Source organism: Danaus plexippus, chromosome 20 (genome assembly GCF_018135715.1).
Source record: "Danaus plexippus chromosome 20, MEX_DaPlex, whole genome shotgun sequence".
NCBI classification, from domain to species: domain Eukaryota; kingdom Metazoa; phylum Arthropoda; class Insecta; order Lepidoptera; family Nymphalidae; genus Danaus; species Danaus plexippus.
Genome location: NC_083550.1, coordinates 4,699,482 through 4,722,002, shown reverse-complemented (window position 1 = coordinate 4,722,002; position 22,521 = coordinate 4,699,482). Strand labels below are relative to the sequence as shown.

Genomic DNA, 22,521 nt, shown 5'->3' with positions numbered 1-22,521 from the left:
AATAATAAGAATGGACTTAGGCTAAGTTTTAAATTATTAATATGCATTTTAAGTATTTTGTTTCTAAAAAGTTTTTACATATAAGGGTTCGTCTTTATAGTTATATCTAATGACTTAATAAAAGAGAAAACTTAAAAAAATAAAAGACATATTTTGGTAACAACCTAATTTAATTGCTGAAAATACATATGAATATTATTTATTCCCTAAAGCAAATGGCACAATTTTGAAATTTACTTCACTAATTTTCTATTCCATGATAAATATAAAACTATATGTATGAAGTTACAGTCATAATGACATATTTATTATCAGAAAAGAGTAAAATGTTTCTTAGTGAAGGACTCATGTAATTATTGGCAACAAATTAAAAAAAAATCGACATTTATTCGATTTCCTCAAATTCATTCATTTACATTACCAGGAACTCTATTGTTATACATGAATTGTTCAATCAAATATCTTTACTCTAAACTTGTTTTAAAAAGAAATCCATTTTAGTTTATAATTTTTCTTATCAAATAAACTTAAAAAATTGCGTGAATTCGTTTTTAAATAATAATCGACAAATTAGTGTTATTCGATTTTTGACATATCAATATTTATATCGTTGTTTGAATGATAAGTGTCAATTTTGTGATGGCCACGCTTAAGACAGATATTATGTTATGTGTTCATATCGAGCATTAGAATTAATTGAGCAACAGGAAGAGAAACAAGTCGCAGTTTGCATCAAAGGAATATTCAATTACTACCTGCAGTTGTGAAAAATTAACAAATTTTATTTAAGGAGACACAATAGTCAAAATGACTCTAGGAACCTATAATAGGCATCAAGCCGAACGCAAGAAGTGAGATTTATTTACGTATTTAATGCATTTAAGAAAAAAATAATATTTAATATTGTATTTCTTTTTTCAACGCAGACAAGCGGCTCTTGCAGCGGCTTTCCCTCAGGGCATTCGTTGCCAGAAGTGTTTGGAATATGGGCATTGGAGTTACGAGTGTAAGGGGAAGCGTAAGATACTTGTACGTCCATCCCGATCGCAAATATTGAAAAAGAATTTGCAATCAAAGCAAGAAAGTGCTTGCAGGTAAATAAAATGAATAATTAATATCTCGATTTTTAGAAACAGTGTACTCCTATCTGTAAATTAAATATTATTATATGCCTCTTTTAAATATCTATATTTACTGCTATATAATTGCATAAGTTTAATTTGTCTTTAAATTAAAGTACATTTAGTTACAATATATCTGATATTGAGGGTGGATTTATATTTTATTTAAATTTCAACTGCCTGGCTACCATTTAAGAAAACTACCCTCTATTATGAGTTTGTTTCAAGAAATCTTTTAATTAAATGAATTTTCAGCAATGGAAAATGCAAAGTTCCAAACAAAAAGAAAAGGCAATCTTCAGACTGCTCAGATTGTTCTGGAAGCAGCTCTTCGGGCAGTTCCTCTGATTCATCATCAGGCAGCTCAGATTCCTCTGACAGCGACAGCAGCAGTGACTCTGAGAGCAGCAGCAATGGTAGCAGCAGTGGCTCCGAATCTTGCAGTGATTGTTAAGCTATCATATAAAGGAATCTTCTCCAAGATGCATATTCCTATTCAATTGTCTATATTATTTATTTTTCTACTTGTACCCTTTTTCTTAATGAGTTCTCTTGCTTTCCGTGTATATAATTTTTTAAATTTCTTAAAATTTTTCTTAATTCGCCGGTAAGTTTTATATGATGCTGGTCATTTAAAATTAGTGTAAGTTATGTGAATGCTGGCGATTTTAATATTTCGCCAACATTATATGTTATGATTGCTGATGAACTAGGTTTTATTCTGTGACTTCAGTTGACTCTAGTTGTCTTGTAAAGAATTGTTGTAAGTTAGATGTATTGTTTATTGGTAATGAGGGTGAAATTTGTCTTAAGCTAAAAATGTCTCCGATATGTTGGTGTGATTTTAATTTAAGAAATCTTTTTAACAATTACAAGTCTAGACATGCATAGTTTCGAAGCTGTACAAACATGCTATTTGTAGTGTTTAAAATATGATTGTACCTTATTAAATTTACACTTAATTTTCTTATAAGGACTGTATGTAAAATGTTTTCTGGAGTAAATTTTTTTTTTTTTAATTTAATTAGACATATGGAATTTCGAGAATGAAAATTAATTAAAGAATTTGGATATTAAATGTGTATTTATTTAGAAAAATTATCGATTACATTCATGTCACAATATTAACAATTTGTACTAAGGCACAGTTGAGTTGTGTAGAGCTAGGTGGGGCACGTTTATCAATAAAGTATTGTCGATTTAATTATCACTTATAATTAGACAAAAATATGTAAAAATCACAGTTGACCTTATATTTAATGAATAAAAAAAAACTTTTACATGACATTTCAGACAAACTTTGACTATAAAAGTAATGTGATGCAAATAGTTAATCATTGATATATCTGACTGCATTATAAGATTAAAATCTAGTCAATTGAAACTTGAAATGCTGAGTAAAAATTACTCGACAGTAACTTGAACGAAGGATTAATGATCTGTATATAATTATTTCAAGCATATTAGGTAAAATTATTAGTTGAAAGGATTTGTCTATCCAGCCTTTCTATATCAATCACTTATATTTTTGTAATATCGAGATTGCCTTATAGTAATACATAATGTTAATTCAAAGAAAGCAACAGCAAACATTAATTAACCGATGGCACTTCCGGCAGAGTGTGAACAATGACTTTCCGTTTAGCATCATAACTGAAGTTATTCATTTTAAATATTCTACTATCATAGAAAGGTTTGAGATCCGTGATATTGATTTGTCTTGCTCTTTCTGTTAAATCTCGCTCCGATATCTCTATGGTCGATTGGGAGTGATTATGCAAGCCTCGCATATATGCTAGCTGGTCCATTGTGAGTTGTCTTAAAATGTAATACAGTAGTTCACTGTTATCTTTCTTGTATGATAGGTATTTTTGGAAGGTCTGTCTCATAGCCCGCATCACACTGTACTTTTGTGTGGCCACAAAGCTCTCTAACATGGTTCTGATGGCTATGTTAACGTCTTGCTCGTTTACAGCTGCTCTTAGATGCATTCTAGCATGGGCCTCGGACATGCGGATTACTGTGAACATATAATAATAATAATTTTCATATACTAAGTGATATATTGATTTGGACAAAGGTATAACGGGAGGTTTGGTATGATAAATCAATCTTATCTTTAACTTATGATGTAAATTCTATTTTTTTATACTTGATTTATTGAATATTTATTTATGTCTCACATTTTTTTTTTAAATATTTTTATGGATCAAAATTATATGCCTTTGTCTGGTCATTCAGTCAATTGAAAAAAATAATCTTACCAGATTCAATATGTCGCACAGTGATGGGTAAACTGCCTGTGGCTAACGACTCTTGTCTTAGCTGGCTGTACATTTTCGCTACTTTGTCTTGATCCATATTCTAAAAGAGATAGAGAATTAATACTAGCTATTTCACAGTATCATTATGGAGTTATAGTTAACTTTACTTGGTTGTCATAAAATTTGTTTTAGTTATCAACATGATAATAGTTTAGTTTCTATTCAATATTTCATTAAAAACTTCCTTTCGCGTTTCTAAGAATCAACTCGTAAAAACAATTAATCAGTAGATGTCTGATGGGTGTAATAGTCTTCACAGAGTAATATCTAGAAACTAGTATGGCATCACCTATTAATTATTACATTATTTACATAATTACTAAGCATGAGTCTATTGTGATAGCTCTGTCTTTTTAAATAATCTGTGCTTGTGCTTTACGACGAATATAATTTTCTTCACATTTAAAATTTTCTTTTAAATTTACTTATTATTGCACTCCGAGGTAATAAGCAATAAATAAACTTAAAATGTCATAATTAGTGAAATTAAGAAAACATTTTCGCCCAAAGCAGTTTAATGGTTTTGCCTTTCATAAAAAAAAATCTCCCGCGATATTTTCGACCTTATATACATTTTAATATATATATATTACCGTGAGCTTAGGATGAATATTCTCCCGCGAGTAGACAATGTATTTCTTCAATAGATCCTGTGGCAATGTGAAATCGTTTTCAACTGTAGTATCCTCGATAGTAGTACCGCGTTGCGTGGGGTGATGTCTTATATGAGAGCTCACTACGAACCTAGAAATAATATTTATAATAAGTGCAAAGTATTAAAGTATATAACAACATGTATGGGAAAGTAACATTAAATTTGACGAATAGTATTGAATTAATTCTTAAAATTATATTTTAAACAATGCAGAAATGGGTGGATAATAGTTAAAATCTAGATTGAATTGGAAACTGTACAATGATAAAAAAATATTAAGCATCTTATTAAAAAACGTAACGGGTTATATATTATTAAAAAAAAAATGAACAAAAAAATCACATATTAAAATTGATGACTTAAGTGGTGACTCAGTAGAACTAGATATAACGAAAGTCGCGGGTTTGAGACTAAGTGCAGCTCTTATAAATATTATTTTTTATTGTAAAGTTATACATTAAATATACTTACTTAGCCAGATGCGCGTCTTGCATAGGATCTGCCTCGTCTCTCACGACACACAACACGTCGAAACGAGATAATATCGGCTCAGAGAGATTCACGTTCTCGGTGAATGTCAGCGACGCGTCGTAACGCCCGCCGATAGGATTGGCCGCTGCTATTATAGAACATCTAGGAAAACACCAAGGAGGTTAATTTAAAATTATTGATAAACAATTATTTAAAGCTGGCAACATCGAAAAAATAGGCGCGAAAAGTAGCCATGGTTTTAGTAGAAAAAAAAATTACCAAGAGCTTAAGGAGGATAATCCGTCGGAGGGTATGAAGGAATGACTGAATTGTAAATACTTATATAATAAAAATATTTTGTCCTTTGTCTCAATACTTTTTGCATCTATTAAGTCATTCTGCATTAGCTAGAATACCGTTTATAACGTGGATACCACGAACATTTATCTTTTCAACTGTTCAGAAATGTTTGTAATAAATAAATGTATGTATGCATGCATAATATAACACGTATGCATATGCATAACACACCTAGCATGTAACGATGTAACAATTCCAGCCTTAGATATAGATATAGATTGTTGTTCCATCGCTTCGTGTATAGACGTACGATCTTGATCGTTCATCTTATCGAACTCATCTATGAGACAGACTCCGCGGTCAGCCAGCACCAGCGCGCCGGCTTCCAATGTCCAATCTCTGTAATAAAATTAAAATTTTTAAAAAATCTTTTAAATTTAATCTTTATCTTTTACAATAATTGTTCAGTTTCTTTACAATACATAACGATGTCAGCTGAAAACTCTAACTTTTTCATTAATTTCGCAAATACTTTGAATGATAAGTTTTGTTTTGGTTGGGATTCGAACTTGTATACCTTGTCATATCTTGTCCTAGCCGCTTTATATATATATAATATTTCTAAGGTTGCAAGTTCGAATTTGCTGGTGTCAATGAATTGAGCAATTTACGTTAAAAACAGAATCGCACAACCATAACTGAAATAATTGATTTTATTGTGAAAAATTTACCTGGTTGTGGGATTTTTTCTTACATAAGCCGTGAGACCAACCGCGCTAGCGCCTTGACCGGTTGTAAATACGGCTCTTGGAGCTATCTGGAAATGTATACTATATAAATATACGTTAATTAGTTATTGGTTTAGGGTATAGCGTTTCACTGGGAACCAGAGGTCTAGACGAACAACGATATTCACTAATATGTATATTATAATAAGATTTACATATTTAAACTTATACAAAAGTCGTGGTGGCCTGGAGGTTAAAGCCCCGCCTCTCACAAGTGAGGGCGCGGGTTCGAAACCTGGCAAGTACCAATGAGATCTTTTCATATGTACTTTCTAAGAGTATTTAGACACCACTGACGGACGGTGAAGGAAAACATCATGAGGAAACCTGGTCTTATAATTTCAAATTATAAGCTTGAAATCGCCAACCCGTCTTGAGCAAGCGTGGTGATTAATGCTCTAACCTTCTCCGTGTGAGAAGGGGCCTTTGCTCAGCAGTGGGCTCTCCTATAGGCTGATGATGATGATTAAAACTTATACTATAAGTATGATACATTTCTTGTTTAGTATCAGGAACCTTCTGGTTTATAGAATAACGTAAATTACGTTACACGTAAGAATTTTATCCACACATGTGACGCCCGGCGACGTCCGTTTAATTTTCGATATGTTGTGTACAAGTAACAAATTAATTAGTACTTTATTATGAATGAAAGATCCAAGCGAAGTTACCTTCTCCGTATATTTGAGGAATTGCGACTTAGCCGTCCCCGGATCTCCGCATATTAAAACGTTAATGTCGCCTCTTAATTTATGTTTCTCGCCTGGAAAATATTCAGTGTTACAGTAAAATCAAAATTATTATTTTTTATTAAAGAAATTATTTATGTATAATAATAATTATTATTTACCGGGATTTTTAGGTTCGCCGCCAAACAAAGCGAGCGCCAAACCTCTTTTGATATAATCATAGCCGTATATAGAAGGAGCTATACTCTGTACAATTCTTTCCCCTATTTGTGGGTCTTTTGACAGTTTTAGGATGCTGGCAACATCGTCATCAGTGAGAGATTCAACAATGTGCTTGCAGTCCTTAACTACTATGTAGTTCGCTATAATAACAGTGGCGAATACTGGGAAACCCTGTGAATAAGGATTTTTTTACATTTTTAAATTATCCTATTGATTATAAATGCGGAAGGTTCAATACAAATTGGATAATGTAATGAATATTACATTTTATTTCACACACCTGGCCAAGTTACAGTTATATATAAGAAATCGAACTAAATGATATGTATTTTATAAAATTTAAATTATCCGAATGACTATCTATCATACATTTAAACTTCCATCAACATCGGTCCAACCGTTTCAGAGATTAGACGGAAAAGACGGGCAAAAACTATAATAAAATGTATTAAGCGGTTATTTTAATACAACAAACAGACATACAAACTTTATTTACTTGTATAACTATAATAATTAGCTTAGGGCTTTGTTTATCAAAGACAAATAACATTAAATACTAAGTTACATATTTGATCCATCACAGGTCTTCTTTAGCTGGTTATCATAGTTATTTATTATGAAGATTAATGTTACCTGTTCAGTATTAAGTGATCCATCATAATTATTTGTGTAGATCCCCGTTAGGTCTACCTCATCTCCTGGCTTGCATCTATCACAGAGATCTGCTAACAGTACACAGTCCTTACTCCTCGGTATACGACCAGCTGGAATCCTTCCAGGTGATTCCTGGATTGTAACCTTCTGATAGTTTCTATACACGGTTTGTTCCATATTAACCTGCAAATATATACAATGAAAAAGAGATACTTACTATCAGAATATAAAATCAGATTTTTAATTTAGCATGAACACCTCGGATAAATTTAAATCCACATATATGTGTAATGTAGTTTTAACTGTCTTTCAGAACAGTTTATTCTGTATGAGTTATTTGATGTCCCAAAAAAGGTTCAGTTATGACATATTGTATGTATGTAGATATGTTTGTGATTATATCAAAAAGTAGAAAAAATATAATGAAAAAATCATCGAAACAAACAGGATTCGAACCCGCAAGCTCTGAAAAATTACAACCCAGTGGCTTTGATTGATCTTTGAGATATTGCGATATAACTTTAATTTTAATTTAATTTTCTGAATTAATGTATGTGAGGATTTTTAAAAGAAAAATTACTCATAAAAACGATTAACGTACTAAATGTCTTAAGTAACCCAATCATGATTTATGTACTCACCATAAAAGGTCCCGAGCTCTGACACTCGGGACAAGACCCCGGTTTGACTTCAGAATTCTGAGACTGGACGAATGGTCCCAATATATAGCCACATCTGTTACAATCGTATTTGACCACGGACAGCTGCGGCAGCACCCCAGTAGTGGCCGTTATAACGCCCACGGTGCGCACCAGCTGGTTCAGATGGAGCTTCCTGAACGTCCTCAACTCTTCTATGAGAGGAAGATCAGCGATCCGCACATGTACCTCTGAGGTGACGCGCTCGTAGCTCGGGAATATCTGGAGTACTATGTCTTTGGCCACTTCGTCGAATATTTGCAGCATCTGAAACGGTGCCTCGGGTAGGAAATAGGCTAGCACCTGTTCCCGTCTCGCCAACACATCGAACTCCACGTGGAATGAGGCCTGATTGTGTTCGCACATCCTACGTATTCTTTCTTTGTACACGTATTGGCCTTTCGTGTTCGTGTAGGTGCGGAGGAAATTCTTGAACCTGGAATTTTTTTTTTTTAAAGTATACTATGGTTATATATATGTAAAAATGTTGTAAATACATGAAACCCGCTATTAAAGCTTTCAATTTTGCGGTATTTATGTGTAATTTAAATCAGATTGAAATAAAAGAAAGTTTTTAATCAAAATGTCATTCTTAAATCCATATTTTAATTTTAATATATAAAGTTGTATTTATTTATACAGCTTTATATTCTTGTTAATTATTGTATTACAAGACTTCTCATTTACTATTGCTAAGCACCAACTATACCTTCTCTTTTATACCGATCTCCCAATCCTGGTGTAAGAAATACATGACATTCCCATGGTCGGAGATGAAAGGAAATATATACATATATATTAATCTATAACTATAGCTTATAATAACATAATATATTTTTTATTAAATAATAACATTGCTGGCATATCTATGTTTCTCTTGCGTAATTTAATAATATAAATCATATTGTGATATTAAAATAAATAGAATTAATTAGCAAAATTTTAAACAGCGGCAACACAAACATAATATTAAATACTATGACATTATTTGTTACAAACTAATATACCTATTAGCGATCTCAGTACGAGGCCCCAACATGGAAACCCATTCTTTTGTGGAATATCCCTTGGTGTCTTCGAGGTTTTCAATACTTTCGATCCCCTCCATGGGTTCCTCCATCCCGGCCGCCTTCTCCGCGGCCCTCCGTCGTTTCGCACGAGGCGCGTCACTGCTGTCTTCATCCGATTCATCTATAATAAATATGAATTTATTGTGTTATACTTGGTTGGTACTGGTACGCAATAATATGATTTCAACTACAATGTAGGTCAATTTATTATATAAGGTTCTGTCATTCAGTTTTCCTACTTAGTACAATACATATATTACGAATTTAATGTAATTTTATTGGGCACTACAGTTTACAAGAGACAAGATTTTCTCATTTTTATACCATCATTGGTGAAAACAACAACACTTTGTTTATTAGTAAACTTAAAATATGTTTATTACTCAATAAGGTATTATAAAATATGTTTTGATTATATTATAAAAATTTATATATATATATATGTATACATATATAATTATATAGTTATATTTTATTTACCATATAACAAGTCCCTATCATCTCTCCGTATGCGTCCCTCATCTCTGTCCCGTCTCTGTAGCTCCCGTTCTGCGGCCACACGATCTTCAACCGACATGGCGTCATAGTCCTCCTCGTCCAGGTCTTCAGCATCATACCGATCCAACGCTGGCATCGGTCGGTAATCACTGGTATTGAGAAATAAAAGGACTCAATAATAAATGTTGATATCAAAATGATTGTGCTTCAATGAAATCAGTGGCTGTTGGTGAGGACAAATGTTATTGAATTTAGAATTCCAGATATATAATGAAATTATAGTTTCTGATATGCTGTACATATTATTGAAATCATCCATTTCTCTAAAATAGTTATAGATATGCGATTTTGAAATAATTGTCAATATAAATTATGCAATTTTGTTTTAATATGATCAATTAAATAAAATAATATGGAAATGTTGCAGTTAATTTATTAAATCATTAATTGTTTTTACCAGAATAACAAATGTATATTAAAGATTCACTCAATTACTTTAAAATAATAGATAATAATTATTACAATACGTATATATTCACAATTAAAACAGAAACGTCATGATACTTACGCTTCCATATTATCATTGAACAATTCCTCTCCATCTTCTTCTTCTTCATCAGCATTGTCACCCAAGATGGCTCCTTCATCTTCAAACATTTCGTACTCCCGAGCTGGCGATGTCATACGAGACCGCGCTCCATCTCTGTCAGACGGTGTATCAGGAATAGGAGAACTCTAGAATACAAATACATTTTAGTTTTTTCACCAGAAACCTAATATTGGTACTTATCACATAAAAAAACTTGGCAGCTATAGTCTCATCACAACACTTCCTTCACAAGTTTTGTTGGTTAACTTTGTTTCTATATTCTTAGAAAAGAACTTCTTTTGCTCAAAATTCTGTACTAACCATTTTTGTAAATGTAGCCTAGTATAAAGTAATGAATGATTTATGTATGAAGAATAACGCAATATAGAAAACAAATTTAAAATCCGTTATAAATTCTCATTTACAAAAGAAACGATATGAAAACATGTTTGATTTCAATTGTCAAAAAGAGCGCGAATTTCATACAACAGATAATGTTTGACATTGAATATGTAAATAACGTAGTCATACTTTTTAAACATTATTTTTAAACTGTTTTTTTTTAATTTTTCTGTGTATTCAAAATTATTGTAATATGTTATTTTAGTTCGCATTTAATATTATTAGATCGATTTATTAAACAATATATATATAAAAAAAATTAATTATTTCAGAATTATGTTCTAATGTGATCATTACTTTTACTTTTTATTTCAGTGTTGAGTTTATTGTCTCAAAGATTGCTTATATAACAATTAGTTATTAGGTAGACAGGTGCTTACCTATAAAAGCATATTAAGCAAACTTTATATTTGACAAATTGACAATTTACGTGGAGGTCTCTTATTTGACAAATGACAGCTTTATGGATACCTCAGAGCCGGAGAGTGGTCAGTTATTCACTGTTTAGTGTTTTAGAGTGGGACGTCGCAATTAAAGACAAAAATCCTGATCCAAAACAAATACCCGAGCAAAAGGGTTGAGATGTTCACATATAATTTTGCTATAATAATATGTCGGCTTGGTATTGGGGAGTGATTGCCTTAAAAGTGGTTTTTGCATTCACTTGTTTTGTTTCTTCACTACGTGCTGATGATACGGTGCAAAAATTGCCTTTCTGTAATCCCACAACCTCGAAAGACGCACCTAATTTCAACGAGTACGTAACTAAGAAGATTTTTGGTGCTAAAAATATTTTTGTTTTCTTATAAATATATTTTAATGATGTTTTGTAAACAAGTTCTGTTTGTATCATTTTGACATGAATGAGTCATAGGTTGGTCTACGAAAGTTTCAGGAACGCTATCCATAACTTGGCCTGACATGCTTAAACTTGCTTAAAACATATTTCTAGAAAATAGTTTTGTGATTTACCACTAATGAATATAAATTCGAATACAAGATGTATGAAAAAAATATTTGCACATTTTTTTACTACATAATTTTATTTTAATATGAATAATATACAGCATATAATGAAAAGTTAATGAAGTCTGATACCTTATATGATATATTATATCATATAATCAAAATATATTTATATATAAATAAATGAATGTTAATTTCAAAATAAAAATCATTTCAGCTTGCTGATTGTTAGCACTTTAGATGGAAAGATCTCAGCTTTTGCCACCGAAAATGGTATTAAGGCCTGGGATTTGGAGACTCAGCCATTACTGTCTTCTAATTTACATAATGTTGAGGTAAGATTTAATATAAGCCCTGATTGATAAAATTATTAATAGAACACTTATATTAGTGGTATAATTATTTATCATATATATTTAAAAATATATTCTTTCTACTTGATCGATGATTGATATATATATTTTATAAAATTTAGACTTAACCATATTTCAAAATTGTCTTTTACTTTTTTTTTCTAATCAAATGGATTCTAAATTTGAATATATTTTAAACATCACTGTAAAGAGATCATAAACAAATTATATTGTTTTTATTTATTCTATATATAATACAATGTAAAAAAGATATGTCGTGTTTGTTTATGGTATCAAAAGAATTAATATTAAATTTAAGTGAATTTAAAGTAAGTATTATTGCTGGATGTAGATGAGAAAATATGAATTTGAACCTATTACTATGGACTATTGAGTTCAAAATCTCATTTGTATTTATTTTTAATGATTTTGGATTTTCTTTTGGCTGTATCTGCTATAAATTTATATGTTACATTTTATTCCTCATTCATAGAAATTTTTCATAAAAGATTATAAAAAAATATAATAGGACCAGCTTTATCACAATATAAGCCCTAATTTCATAAAGTATCTTAAATTTCTACATATCTTTTAATGTTGATATAATTTTTATTGCATCATATTAACGGCTGGCAAAATCCACTTTGTGTCATGAGAATTGTTAGTATAATAGGATAAATGGTTAAGCCATAGTTCTCTGAACTACAATTTTCTACAATTCTTTTTCCTGATACGCTAAAGCTATTTAGAAAAAAGGATTTATTAAAATAAATAATTTTGCAGTTTATAATCTGTGCTACAAAAATCATGTTTTTGATTAATACAAAAAAAACCTATCCTGTTAATTAATAAGTAAAGTAATAAGTGTGTTTATCAAAGAGTAATGTATATATAAATGTGGTATAAAGTAATTACATACTAAGAAATATTCTAAGTATTTTCACATTTGTGTCGAACTTACAATATGATTAATTTCATATAGATCAAAAAATTGGCTAATACTATTAATGTCTATGAAGAATATCATAAAAAATGTTATATATATGCTACATATATAAAATGTTATTCCATTTTAGCTAACATCGGATGGAAAATGGGTGCGTCTAGTGCCGTCCCTCCGTGGCACTTTGTACAGTCTGAGCGGAGATTCGATTGAGCCCTTGCCATTTAGTGCGGAACAATTATTGTCTTCATCATTTAAATATTCTGATGATATGGTCATTGCTGGTATGTTGTATAAGTAAAGTTTATAAAAAACAATGCTCTTATTATAGTATACATATGTATATATATATATTTATTTGTGTGTGTGTGTGTGTGTGTAGGAAATTATGCATTAATACATTGATAATTGTATGACAATAAAAATGTTTTGTCTCATATGAAATTTATTATGAAACATTTAAATGATAATATATCTATCATTAATTATTATCAGGTGATGTTTTTAAGATTATTAAAATAACACAACTGACATCTACTATGTTTACATATTAAATATCTGGTTCTGATAAGTGCCTATATATATATATGTGTGTGTGTATGTGTGTGTATTACATATATATGTACATACTAATGAGTCCTTTACGCATACAGCCTAAGCTTATTATTAAAAATATACCAAATAGTCAATCATAAAAATTTTAATTAATTCATTGGTGTCAATTTAAATACGTCTTTGTGCTGGAAATGTTGTATAATAAATGACCTTTGACCTTTATAAATTAAATCAACCATTATATCATTGGTGTCCAAGGTGCTCGAGAGACATTATGGCTTGGCGTCGAAGCTCAATCAGGAAGTGTCATATATGAGTGCAGTTCGAGCGGATGTAATTCTGAACAACAGACGGCTGGAGCCGGCCGTGATATGATAGTGTTGAGGAGATACTCCACCACAGTGAGAGCTTTGGATCCTCGGTCTGGCAGTGAGAAGTGAGTATTGAAATGATAGGGAATTTAATAGATATTTTAAATCAACATATATATAGCTGTAGTATTAACTAAAACTATATTAAATTCACTATACATGTATGTATAAGCAAGACTGTGGTGGAACCTAATATAATGAAGAGATCAGCCTACGTTGTACTTGACATCATATAATTTTTAAACAATACCGACCAAGTATAACTAATACAAAACAATAGTGGTATAGAAATGACAATTTTTTTATCCCATTAATAATGCCTAATAAACATTCCTTTAAAAATCTTTAATCATGACATAGGTACATAGAATCGTTCAGTATGCCATTAAGTTTTCACGGCTCTTGTGTCATTTATTTCTCAGTATTGAAATCTCAAAATCAGTATTTTATAAATCAACAATATCTATTAATAATTTTGTTCTCTGACATATTTCTTAAAACGTAAAATTGATTTTAATTCGATTATAGTACAGATAATTTTTTATATCAGTGACATGTATTAATATATGTTGCTAATAAAGATCATAAGTTATAAATAATATATCAATGCAAATTTTTGGTTGATGACTGAATATAAAAAGTTTGTAAGTATTCAATAATATTGTGTAATGATTAAAAACTCCTTAGATGGAACTTCAGTGTGGCTGAACACCAGTTGACTCTGAGTCGTAGGGAATGTGCTGATAATAGTAAAGCTCGTGTGGTCGCTGTAGCGGTTGCTCTGCCGGATGGTGAGGTTGTTGTCAAGGATCCGGAAACCAAAATGGCCATTTGGCAACACAAGGTACTGTATTCTTGATATTAATAATGTACTCATGATGCAAAGCAATCATTTACATATCTAAAGACCTATTCTAGATTAATACTGGTGATTTTTTTTTACATAAAGCAATATAGATCTATATAGATTCTTCCTACATATTTACAGATGATGATGCAATAAATAAGTTTAATACAAAGAGGTTATATATATATATATATATATAATATTAATAAAGTTACTTATTGAATGTAGAAATACTTTTTCCAGTTAGAGGCTCCCGTAGTGAACATGTGGCGTCTTCAGGGAGGTTTATTGGAAAACTTGGATGTTTTTTTGGAAGCTTCCCAGGCTCTCGTTGAAGTCAACGCGCCCGCATATCCGTCATTGTATTTGGGAATCCATAACACACAAGTAGGTTCTTAAACATTTTAATTTTAAAATAATCCGACCATTGTTCTGTACATATATGACATTTATATTATATAAGAAACTAAGTCTGGCTTTCAACTTGGGTTGTATATATTTTATGAAAAAAAAAAATAAGAAGTCACATGTTATAAAAAAAAATATATAATTTACCGAATTAGATGTAAAGTTGAAGTGTTTTAGCTCTACATTCAAGAGAGCGCCATCTATGCGCGGAAGTTGGAAACAGCTGTAGTGACGAAGCCGACACCTTGGAAGTTGAAGAAATCCAGACCGTTGTTAACAGATGGCAGCACAGCTTTAACAGCTGTAGACGACGATAACTCGCTATCGGTGGTGAGCATACCGGGGAATATTGGGAATACAGGTAATAAATATATTGGCTGAATAATGCATATTATTTAAAATGAGAATAAATATGTTTTCACATTTTATTTACAATTTGTCTCCTAATATACGTTACAATACTTATCTTTTCCTAAATAAATAAACTATATACCGTCGGATCTGTATTAAGTTATAATATAATTGTACATACCATGAATTAAAGAGATAATATGTCCTAATTCTCCCATATATGACTATTAAACCTTATACTTTGCAATTACAGAAAACAACGGCTACTTCCTCTACCTCCAAGACACGTGTGACAAGTCCTTGCAAGTTGACGAGGAGATGATGCCGGACATTGTAGCTCCCAACAGCAGCGGTGATACAATGCACCACCATGTACACGTCCACGTATATTCCTTGTGGTTCTGGTGGAAGGAGGTACTGGTGATAGCTGTTAGTTCAGCATTATTGCTGAACCTGTTAATATGGCCGAGATTTTTCCCGCCAAAACAGTTAGCCCCCGCACCAAGAGAGAAGAGAGAGTTCGTTGTCGTCAGACACACGCATTTTGAGCAGAAACCGACCACTGAATATTCGGGACGATACGAAAACGACTTCACCACATTGAAGTATCTTGGTAAAGGTGGCTTCGGGGTCGTGTTTGAAGCTAGGAATAAGATAGACCATTGTTCGTATGCTGTTAAGAGGATCACGCTGCCGAGACGGTGAATGAAGTTTGGTATTAAATAAGTGTTTAAAATAAATTGATCACTAACGATTGTTTAAAGATGTATAAGTTTTGTTATGAGGCAAATGTTCTTGAAAAAAACTATGAAAATAAAGTAAAAGTCCTTATTCAGCAGAAAACTCGGTTCAGACAGTTTGCTCTAACGCTGTGTATTTGTGGTAATAATTACTTATACATTATGTTAATTTGTCAGTGAATCTCAGCGTGAGCGTGTACTCCGTGAGGTCCGGGCCCTCGCTAAACTGGAACACGAGCATATTGTGAGGTATTTCAACGCTTGGGTCGAGGAACCTCCTCCGCACTGGCAGGAGATGAGGGATAAGCAGCTTATGCAGTAAGTATATATCTTTATATATAAAAGACAGTCGTTTTACACTATCTGTAACACGAGATCTGGCCGAAAATAGCTGGAGGACCAATAAAAGGACATGGTATAATTTTCGTCCGATCGAAAAAGCAAAAAAATTTGTTGATATAATCGAAAGTTATCTACTGTCCTTAACGAGGAAGAGAGTTCGGTCAGTCGGCTATGCATTTCTAATTTTGAAACTAAAGCAGACGAAGTCGCGGGCAAAAACTAATATTTCAATAAAGACCGGTCACCATACACACATAGACGCTGTTTTAACAAAAATACATACAGTACAAGTTATCCCACCTCGACAGCGCGATTCTCGAGGAAGGTTTCAGTGTATAATTTGTTAAGTTTCTGTATTTACTTGTTTGTGATTTAATTTGTTGAAGATGTCGGGAAAACATGAGCCCTCTGAGAGGGCCAAGGGACCAAAACGCTGCCTAAAGTCTTTGAGATATAACAAAATAATATATGACGGAATTGTGTATCTTATATAGGTCTACAGTAAAGTCCTTGGTGGCATATGTCTATTCCTTAAGCATAGCATACTATATCCATTTTACAACTTTTAAAAATTAATGGAAAGCTATTTACATAAATACTGTATTAAGTCTTATCAAAATGAATTACTTCGTTTTCAAGCCTACATCACTATCTGTAAATAACTTTTTAAATCATTTAAATCGGGCGTACCATTTGAAAGTTATCATAATATAAGTTAAATAATTCTCAAAATTAAACAGGCTATTTTATATTTTTTGTAAAGAGTCCGTGCGAAGCCGGGGCCGGTACCTAGTATTTAATATAACTCATTATATACTATATAGAATCATAATGAGATTGACGACGTTAGCGAATATTCATTTAAATGAAACTAATATTGTTCGGATTTTTACGCGTTAGTTTATTTTTTGTTAAAACTACCCACATACTCCCGAAGTTTCGGTTACTATACAGCAACCGCGATCATAAAGACGAGATGTGAATGTCCAAATAATGCGTAGTAAACCGAAAGTATTAATTTCATTTATATAAAATCAGTTTCCAGTTTTGTCAAAATCAATGTCACATTTTACTGAACACCCTGTATAATGTGGTATATAACTTAATCGAATTTAAAAATGCAGTAAGCTGGTAATGTTTCAGCGACCTGGGAGGTGTGTCATTAGCGATGTCCGACGACTACACGTCCCCCACCTCGCCGCCCGCGCCGCACATGCTGTCCAAACCGTCCAAGGGCGACGTCATGCTGAACCTTCAAAAGTCCATCGACGATATGGACTACGGAAAAAAGTTGCCGGAACCAAGGAGGCTGAGGTTATTATTTAAAAAAAGAACATTAGGTTTTTATTGAAAAAAAGAACATTAGGTTTTTATTGAAAATAAGAACATTAAGTTTTTATTTAAAAAAAGAACATTTTGAAAAACAGAATCAAGGAAAGCACATGTCCATCCCAAATTAGCACTTAGTGTTTGTTGATGTTTTGCTATGTCATTTATACTCTGTGGTATTTCTTATATATAATACTTGATGTTCTTAAAAATCTCATATAACAAGCAGATCGCAAAGCTGCAACGATTCCTTCACCGTTGAATTCGATGATGGAGCTTCGAAGCCGCATTTGACATCGGAAAGTTCTAGAAGGGTTGACGTCACAAGTACAATCTCCAAGCACGCGGCCGGTGACAACGACGACTCTTTCATAGTGTTCGCTAATAGCAACGCGGAACGTTCTGGATTGTCCGAAGCTAGACCGGATGTGTCCAATAGGATATTGGAGAAAATCAAGGAGACTGAAGGATATAGAACTAGCAGCTTAGTTAGCCGTTCTAGGAAAAAGGTGAGTTATCCCGTGACCGACTATGTACAGTGAACTTTTTATGTCAATTCAATGAATAATTCGTATCCAGATTCCTCAAACATCATTGAATCAACAAGTCACAGTGTAGATGTATAAAATTTACTACTATAAATATCACCTCTTGAATACAATAGGTAGTTAATTTTACTCATCTTCACTAAATACTTGGATTCTTATAATACGAATGTTGCCAACAATAATAATAGTTTATTATGTTATTACAAGTTTTTCAAACACACATACTGATAGACAAATAGCGATAGATTGTGTATATATATATATATATATATATATATACACATATATATACTGTTAAAAATAATTTAGGTAGAACTTCCACTTAGATGTCTATTGCTCCACAACTCGTAACAGAATGTCCCCATCCTGTACTACATGCTATTTAATTATATTCGGTGTTAAAATTATTAAGGCGAGGGTGAGCTACAATTTTATACAGAGGGCGCTAGTTTCTCTCATAATAGTTTTCAGTAACTAATAAAAGATTAAATATTACTTAAACCATGTTGTAATTGTAAATCTTATAATCAATAAAGCATTTAGATATTTAAATTATTACAGAGAAATATAATTAACATCATTATAACTAATAAACAGATGGCGCTAACTAGCAATCGTAAGAATTCCCAATAGATTAAATATGAAGTAAATAACCTTAAGTTTGAGATTTAAATTATTCTAAACAATTATTACTAACAATACCTAATGTGTTTTTGTCATCCACAGAAAGGACACACACGTCATTGGTCCCTAGACATGGTGGTCAACAGCGAACATAGCAAAATGTACCTCTACATACAGATGCAACTCTGCAAACGGGACAGTCTTCACGACTGGCTGAGGAATAACAGCACTTGGGACTCCAGGAGGGACATGGTGATATATGAAACATATTATATACACACATATATATCATATATTGGGAGAGGAAGGAAGCATTCCAGAGATACCTCTAGTATAGAAAGCATACACAAGCTATAATGACAGCTTAACATCAAGCTGGCAATACCTGTTTTGCTACACCAACATATACCTGTATTTCTCGCTTGAAAAATTCCATACTTATTGTTAGTAACCTTAAACTGATAATAGATGGCGCTGAAAAAATCTGCTTTTTTTTGGGATATGAATTTACAATATTCATCAAAGACATTAAATGTATATATATATATTTTTTATAATAGTTTGCATGTTTACCCTATTATATTAGTACAGTGATATAAGTATACTATACGTCAAGATAACATTGGGTCAGTTTAAATCAGAAAAGCCAAAAGCCAAATATAAATAAAAGTTAATTTTCATAAACATAGTATAAATAAATCTACAATTCCAGGTGAAGCCGCTCTTTAGTCAGATAGTGTCAGCGGTGGAGTATGTACACCGAGCTGGTCTCATCCACAGAGACCTTAAACCCAGGAACATATTCTTCGCTCTGGATGGAAAGGTCAAGGTCGGGGATTTTGGTCTCGTGACCACAATGACCGATAACACCACAGACACACCAACCGAATTGAATGCAAACGCCCTGCACACACATAAAGTTGGTGAGTTGACCGATTTTGTGATGTGTATGTGCTTTACTTGCATGTCCGTCGATGTTGCTGCTATCTCGAAAACTCTTATTATATTTTTGTAACTTGATTTTAATCTAATACACCTTCATAAAGAAATAATATGGGATAAAACTTATTTCAACTTTTAATTTACTCGCATACAACAGTTTGAAGGTTTGACTCGTCTCAAAATTTTAAGAAATTATTAAATAAAAATATGACATATTAAGTATAACTTTATATTTAATTTAATAAAATTTCCACATGTGAGAACTTATTATCTTATAAAAAAATATTGAACACAGATTTGAGGTGTAAAATTTCTGGACATAAGCCGCGTTTGAAAATGTCACCTGCCCTACATAGCGGTGTAGTTGTTTTAAAGCATATTATTTTTGTATTTAAAAATAATTAAAAATTACATGACTATTTCTAGGCACCCATCTTTATATGTCTCCGGAACAACTCCAAGGCAGATCATACAGCTACAAGGTGGATATATTCTCACTGGGGCTGGTGTTGTTCGAAATGCTACATCCGTTTGGAACTGATACGGAGAGAATCAAATGTCTGATGAATGCGAGATGCGGCAAATATCCGCAGGATTTCGTCACCGACTACCCCAATGAGGTGACGTTTGTGTTTATATAAATTTAAATAAAAACTTTTTGGTTACTTAACTAATGTTATTAGTCTATATAACAAAAGTAAATTTGTATTTTAAGAATGCACATTCTATTCTAGTTTGATATTTAAAAAAAATTCTCATGTTTTTTTCAATACATTATAATACAGTAAAGTGCAAATAAATTAAGTAAATGTTATCAAAAGTGTAGCTTTTTTGACTGTTTTAAAATGTGTAAATCTAACCTAAGTTTAAAATATTCCAAACCAGATTCCCAGTATGTAATAAGTATAAAAAAGTCTATGAATATCTAAAGTATAGTTAATGTTGAAAAATACTAGATATAAAGAGAAAATTGTGTAACTTTTATAAAAATTTCCTATATATATATATTTATTATTACAGACGGAAGTGCTGAAGCTGATGCTGAGTGAAGATCCTAACCAGCGTCCGACAGCAAGAGGAGTGCGAGCTCGAGCTCCGTTATACCACTGTGCAGACGAACATGTGACACAGAAAACACACTACAGTGTCAACCTTCCATAGTTTTAGTATGAGACTATTTATGACCACAGTATATACGAACCAGTGCTAAGTTTAAGTGTTACTCGTGCACTCAATGTGAACATAATTATTCCCAGTGAACTTGTGAATTGTGAAAAACAAAGAAGATAATGTGGCTTAAAAAGACATGATGCATCAGGATGAATGTTAAATAATTTAGTTCCTTGTGCTAAGTGGATTAAGACATAATTTTGCATACCAATGATAAAGATGCTTCATAATACATTGTCTCGTATAAAATTTTTAATAGATTAACTCAAACGATAGACATCACATCGTTATATTACAAGTATTTTTGCAATGCTCGCTGTGCTATGTAACATTGATTTTGTATTTGTATGGCTTAATAGTGCTATATATATTTTTACATCACATTAGGAAGTAAATTAACACGTTAAATCTTTACTTGTTCTGTTTTGTGGACTTTTTTTTTTAATTATAATATCATTAATTTTGACAAAGAGTATAGACTCGGAGGACGGTTAAGTTATATTTTAAGTAATTATCCAATTAAAATGAATGAAACAAATAATAGGAAATGTTTATTGGTACTAAACATATTCAATAATAAACATCAACATATATATATATATATATACAGGATGTTTATGTATTCTGAAAATAATAAACTGGGCTCTTGAAAAAAAATGTCTCTTTCTGTAGCAGGAATTATTTTATATCTTTTTCATAGTAATAGTTTAAAGTCATTGATTCAGGATAACTTGTTGAATTGTGATTTCAATCATTTTTAGTCTTAATTAATATAATATAAGCCAAACGAGAACGTTAAACAAATTATAACCAAAATTTTTGTTAAAATGTGCCTTTTGTTATTTCCATATTCCTTAAGCACTCGAGGAATATTACTGTCTAGACATAATGTGTTATAAATAAGGTAGTTATAAAAGCCATAAAAAAGAGGTTTTTAAGTTTGCTCTATTTGATGGAACCAAGCAATACTGTTGTATTAATGGAATAAAGACTGTGGTGTTGGTGTTTAGAGAATATTCATGTATTTTTATATAATGCTATCAAAAATCTAGTTAGTACTTATATATATATATATATATATAATATTTGTATGTCATTTATGATTCTTTAATTTAATGTTTATTTGAATAGAATATACGAGTCAGTCATTTTTGAAGGTTTATTTTAAACAGTCATATTTTTTTAAGTTTGGTTTGTAATGGATACTGTTAAGATCTTTTTGAATATACATTTGATGGATGAAATGTGTCTTAATCTGTCTTCTCCGAGGACATCGGATGTCTTTTACCCTAACTAATGTGAGGTGGACGGCAATCAAGGAAATCTTACTAAACTGATCAATTTAAATTGGTTCCTGATCATGCAGACATATTAACATTCTAATGAGAGCTACTCAAATTTGTCATATATATTTTTAATTGTCTTTATGAGGCTGTAATATAAATAAAGGCTCTATGAGGTGAATGATTGATAAACAGAAAGTTTAAAACGTTATTTTTGTAAAAAACTACATAATCCCGACGTTTCGCTTACTTTTCAGCAACCGTGATC

General features: G+C 31.7%; 3 protein-coding genes across 4 annotated transcripts; 2 read left to right on the top strand and 1 right to left on the bottom strand.

Annotated features, from left to right (window-relative positions):
• Nucleotides 1-623: 623 nt before the first annotated feature.
• On the top strand, nt 624-2,199 carry LOC116774055 (zinc finger CCHC domain-containing protein 10). The gene is made up of 3 exons (XM_032666681.2): nt 624-851; nt 927-1,094; nt 1,377-2,199. Exons 1-3 carry the CDS (start codon nt 808-810, stop codon nt 1,573-1,575), a joined length of 411 nt encoding a protein of 136 aa, XP_032522572.1. The 5' UTR covers nt 624-807; the 3' UTR covers nt 1,576-2,199.
• Nucleotides 2,187-10,545, bottom strand: LOC116773983 (DNA replication licensing factor Mcm2). The gene is made up of 14 exons (XM_061523864.1): nt 10,401-10,545; nt 10,059-10,225; nt 9,473-9,639; nt 8,930-9,113; nt 7,866-8,358; nt 7,204-7,407; nt 6,510-6,741; nt 6,331-6,422; nt 5,603-5,688; nt 5,103-5,270; nt 4,572-4,733; nt 4,039-4,189; nt 3,386-3,485; nt 2,187-3,141 (listed from the first exon to the last, which is right to left on the bottom strand). The coding sequence occupies exons 1-14, from the start codon at nt 10,401-10,403 to the stop codon at nt 2,714-2,716; spliced, it is 2,637 nt and encodes an 878-aa protein (XP_061379848.1). The 5' UTR covers nt 10,404-10,545; the 3' UTR covers nt 2,187-2,713.
• A 393-nt stretch (nt 10,546-10,938) lies between these two features.
• LOC116774143 (eukaryotic translation initiation factor 2-alpha kinase) lies at nt 10,939-22,214 on the top strand. Of its 2 annotated transcripts, none has more exons than XM_061523844.1 (15): nt 10,939-11,238; nt 11,665-11,782; nt 12,877-13,027; nt 13,557-13,734; nt 14,357-14,513; nt 14,760-14,903; nt 15,102-15,285; nt 15,529-15,976; nt 16,193-16,333; nt 17,501-17,671; nt 17,916-18,195; nt 18,961-19,110; nt 19,571-19,781; nt 20,227-20,420; nt 20,821-22,214. In XM_061523844.1, the coding sequence occupies exons 1-15, from the start codon at nt 11,093-11,095 to the stop codon at nt 20,959-20,961; spliced, it is 2,814 nt and encodes a 937-aa protein (XP_061379828.1). In that variant the 5' UTR covers nt 10,939-11,092; the 3' UTR covers nt 20,962-22,214. The 2 variants fall into 2 exon arrangements, with proteins under 2 accessions (XP_061379828.1, XP_061379829.1); XM_061523845.1 differs by lacking the exon at nt 10,939-11,238 and adding an exon at nt 11,330-11,355.
• Nucleotides 22,215-22,521: the final 307 nt, after the last annotated feature.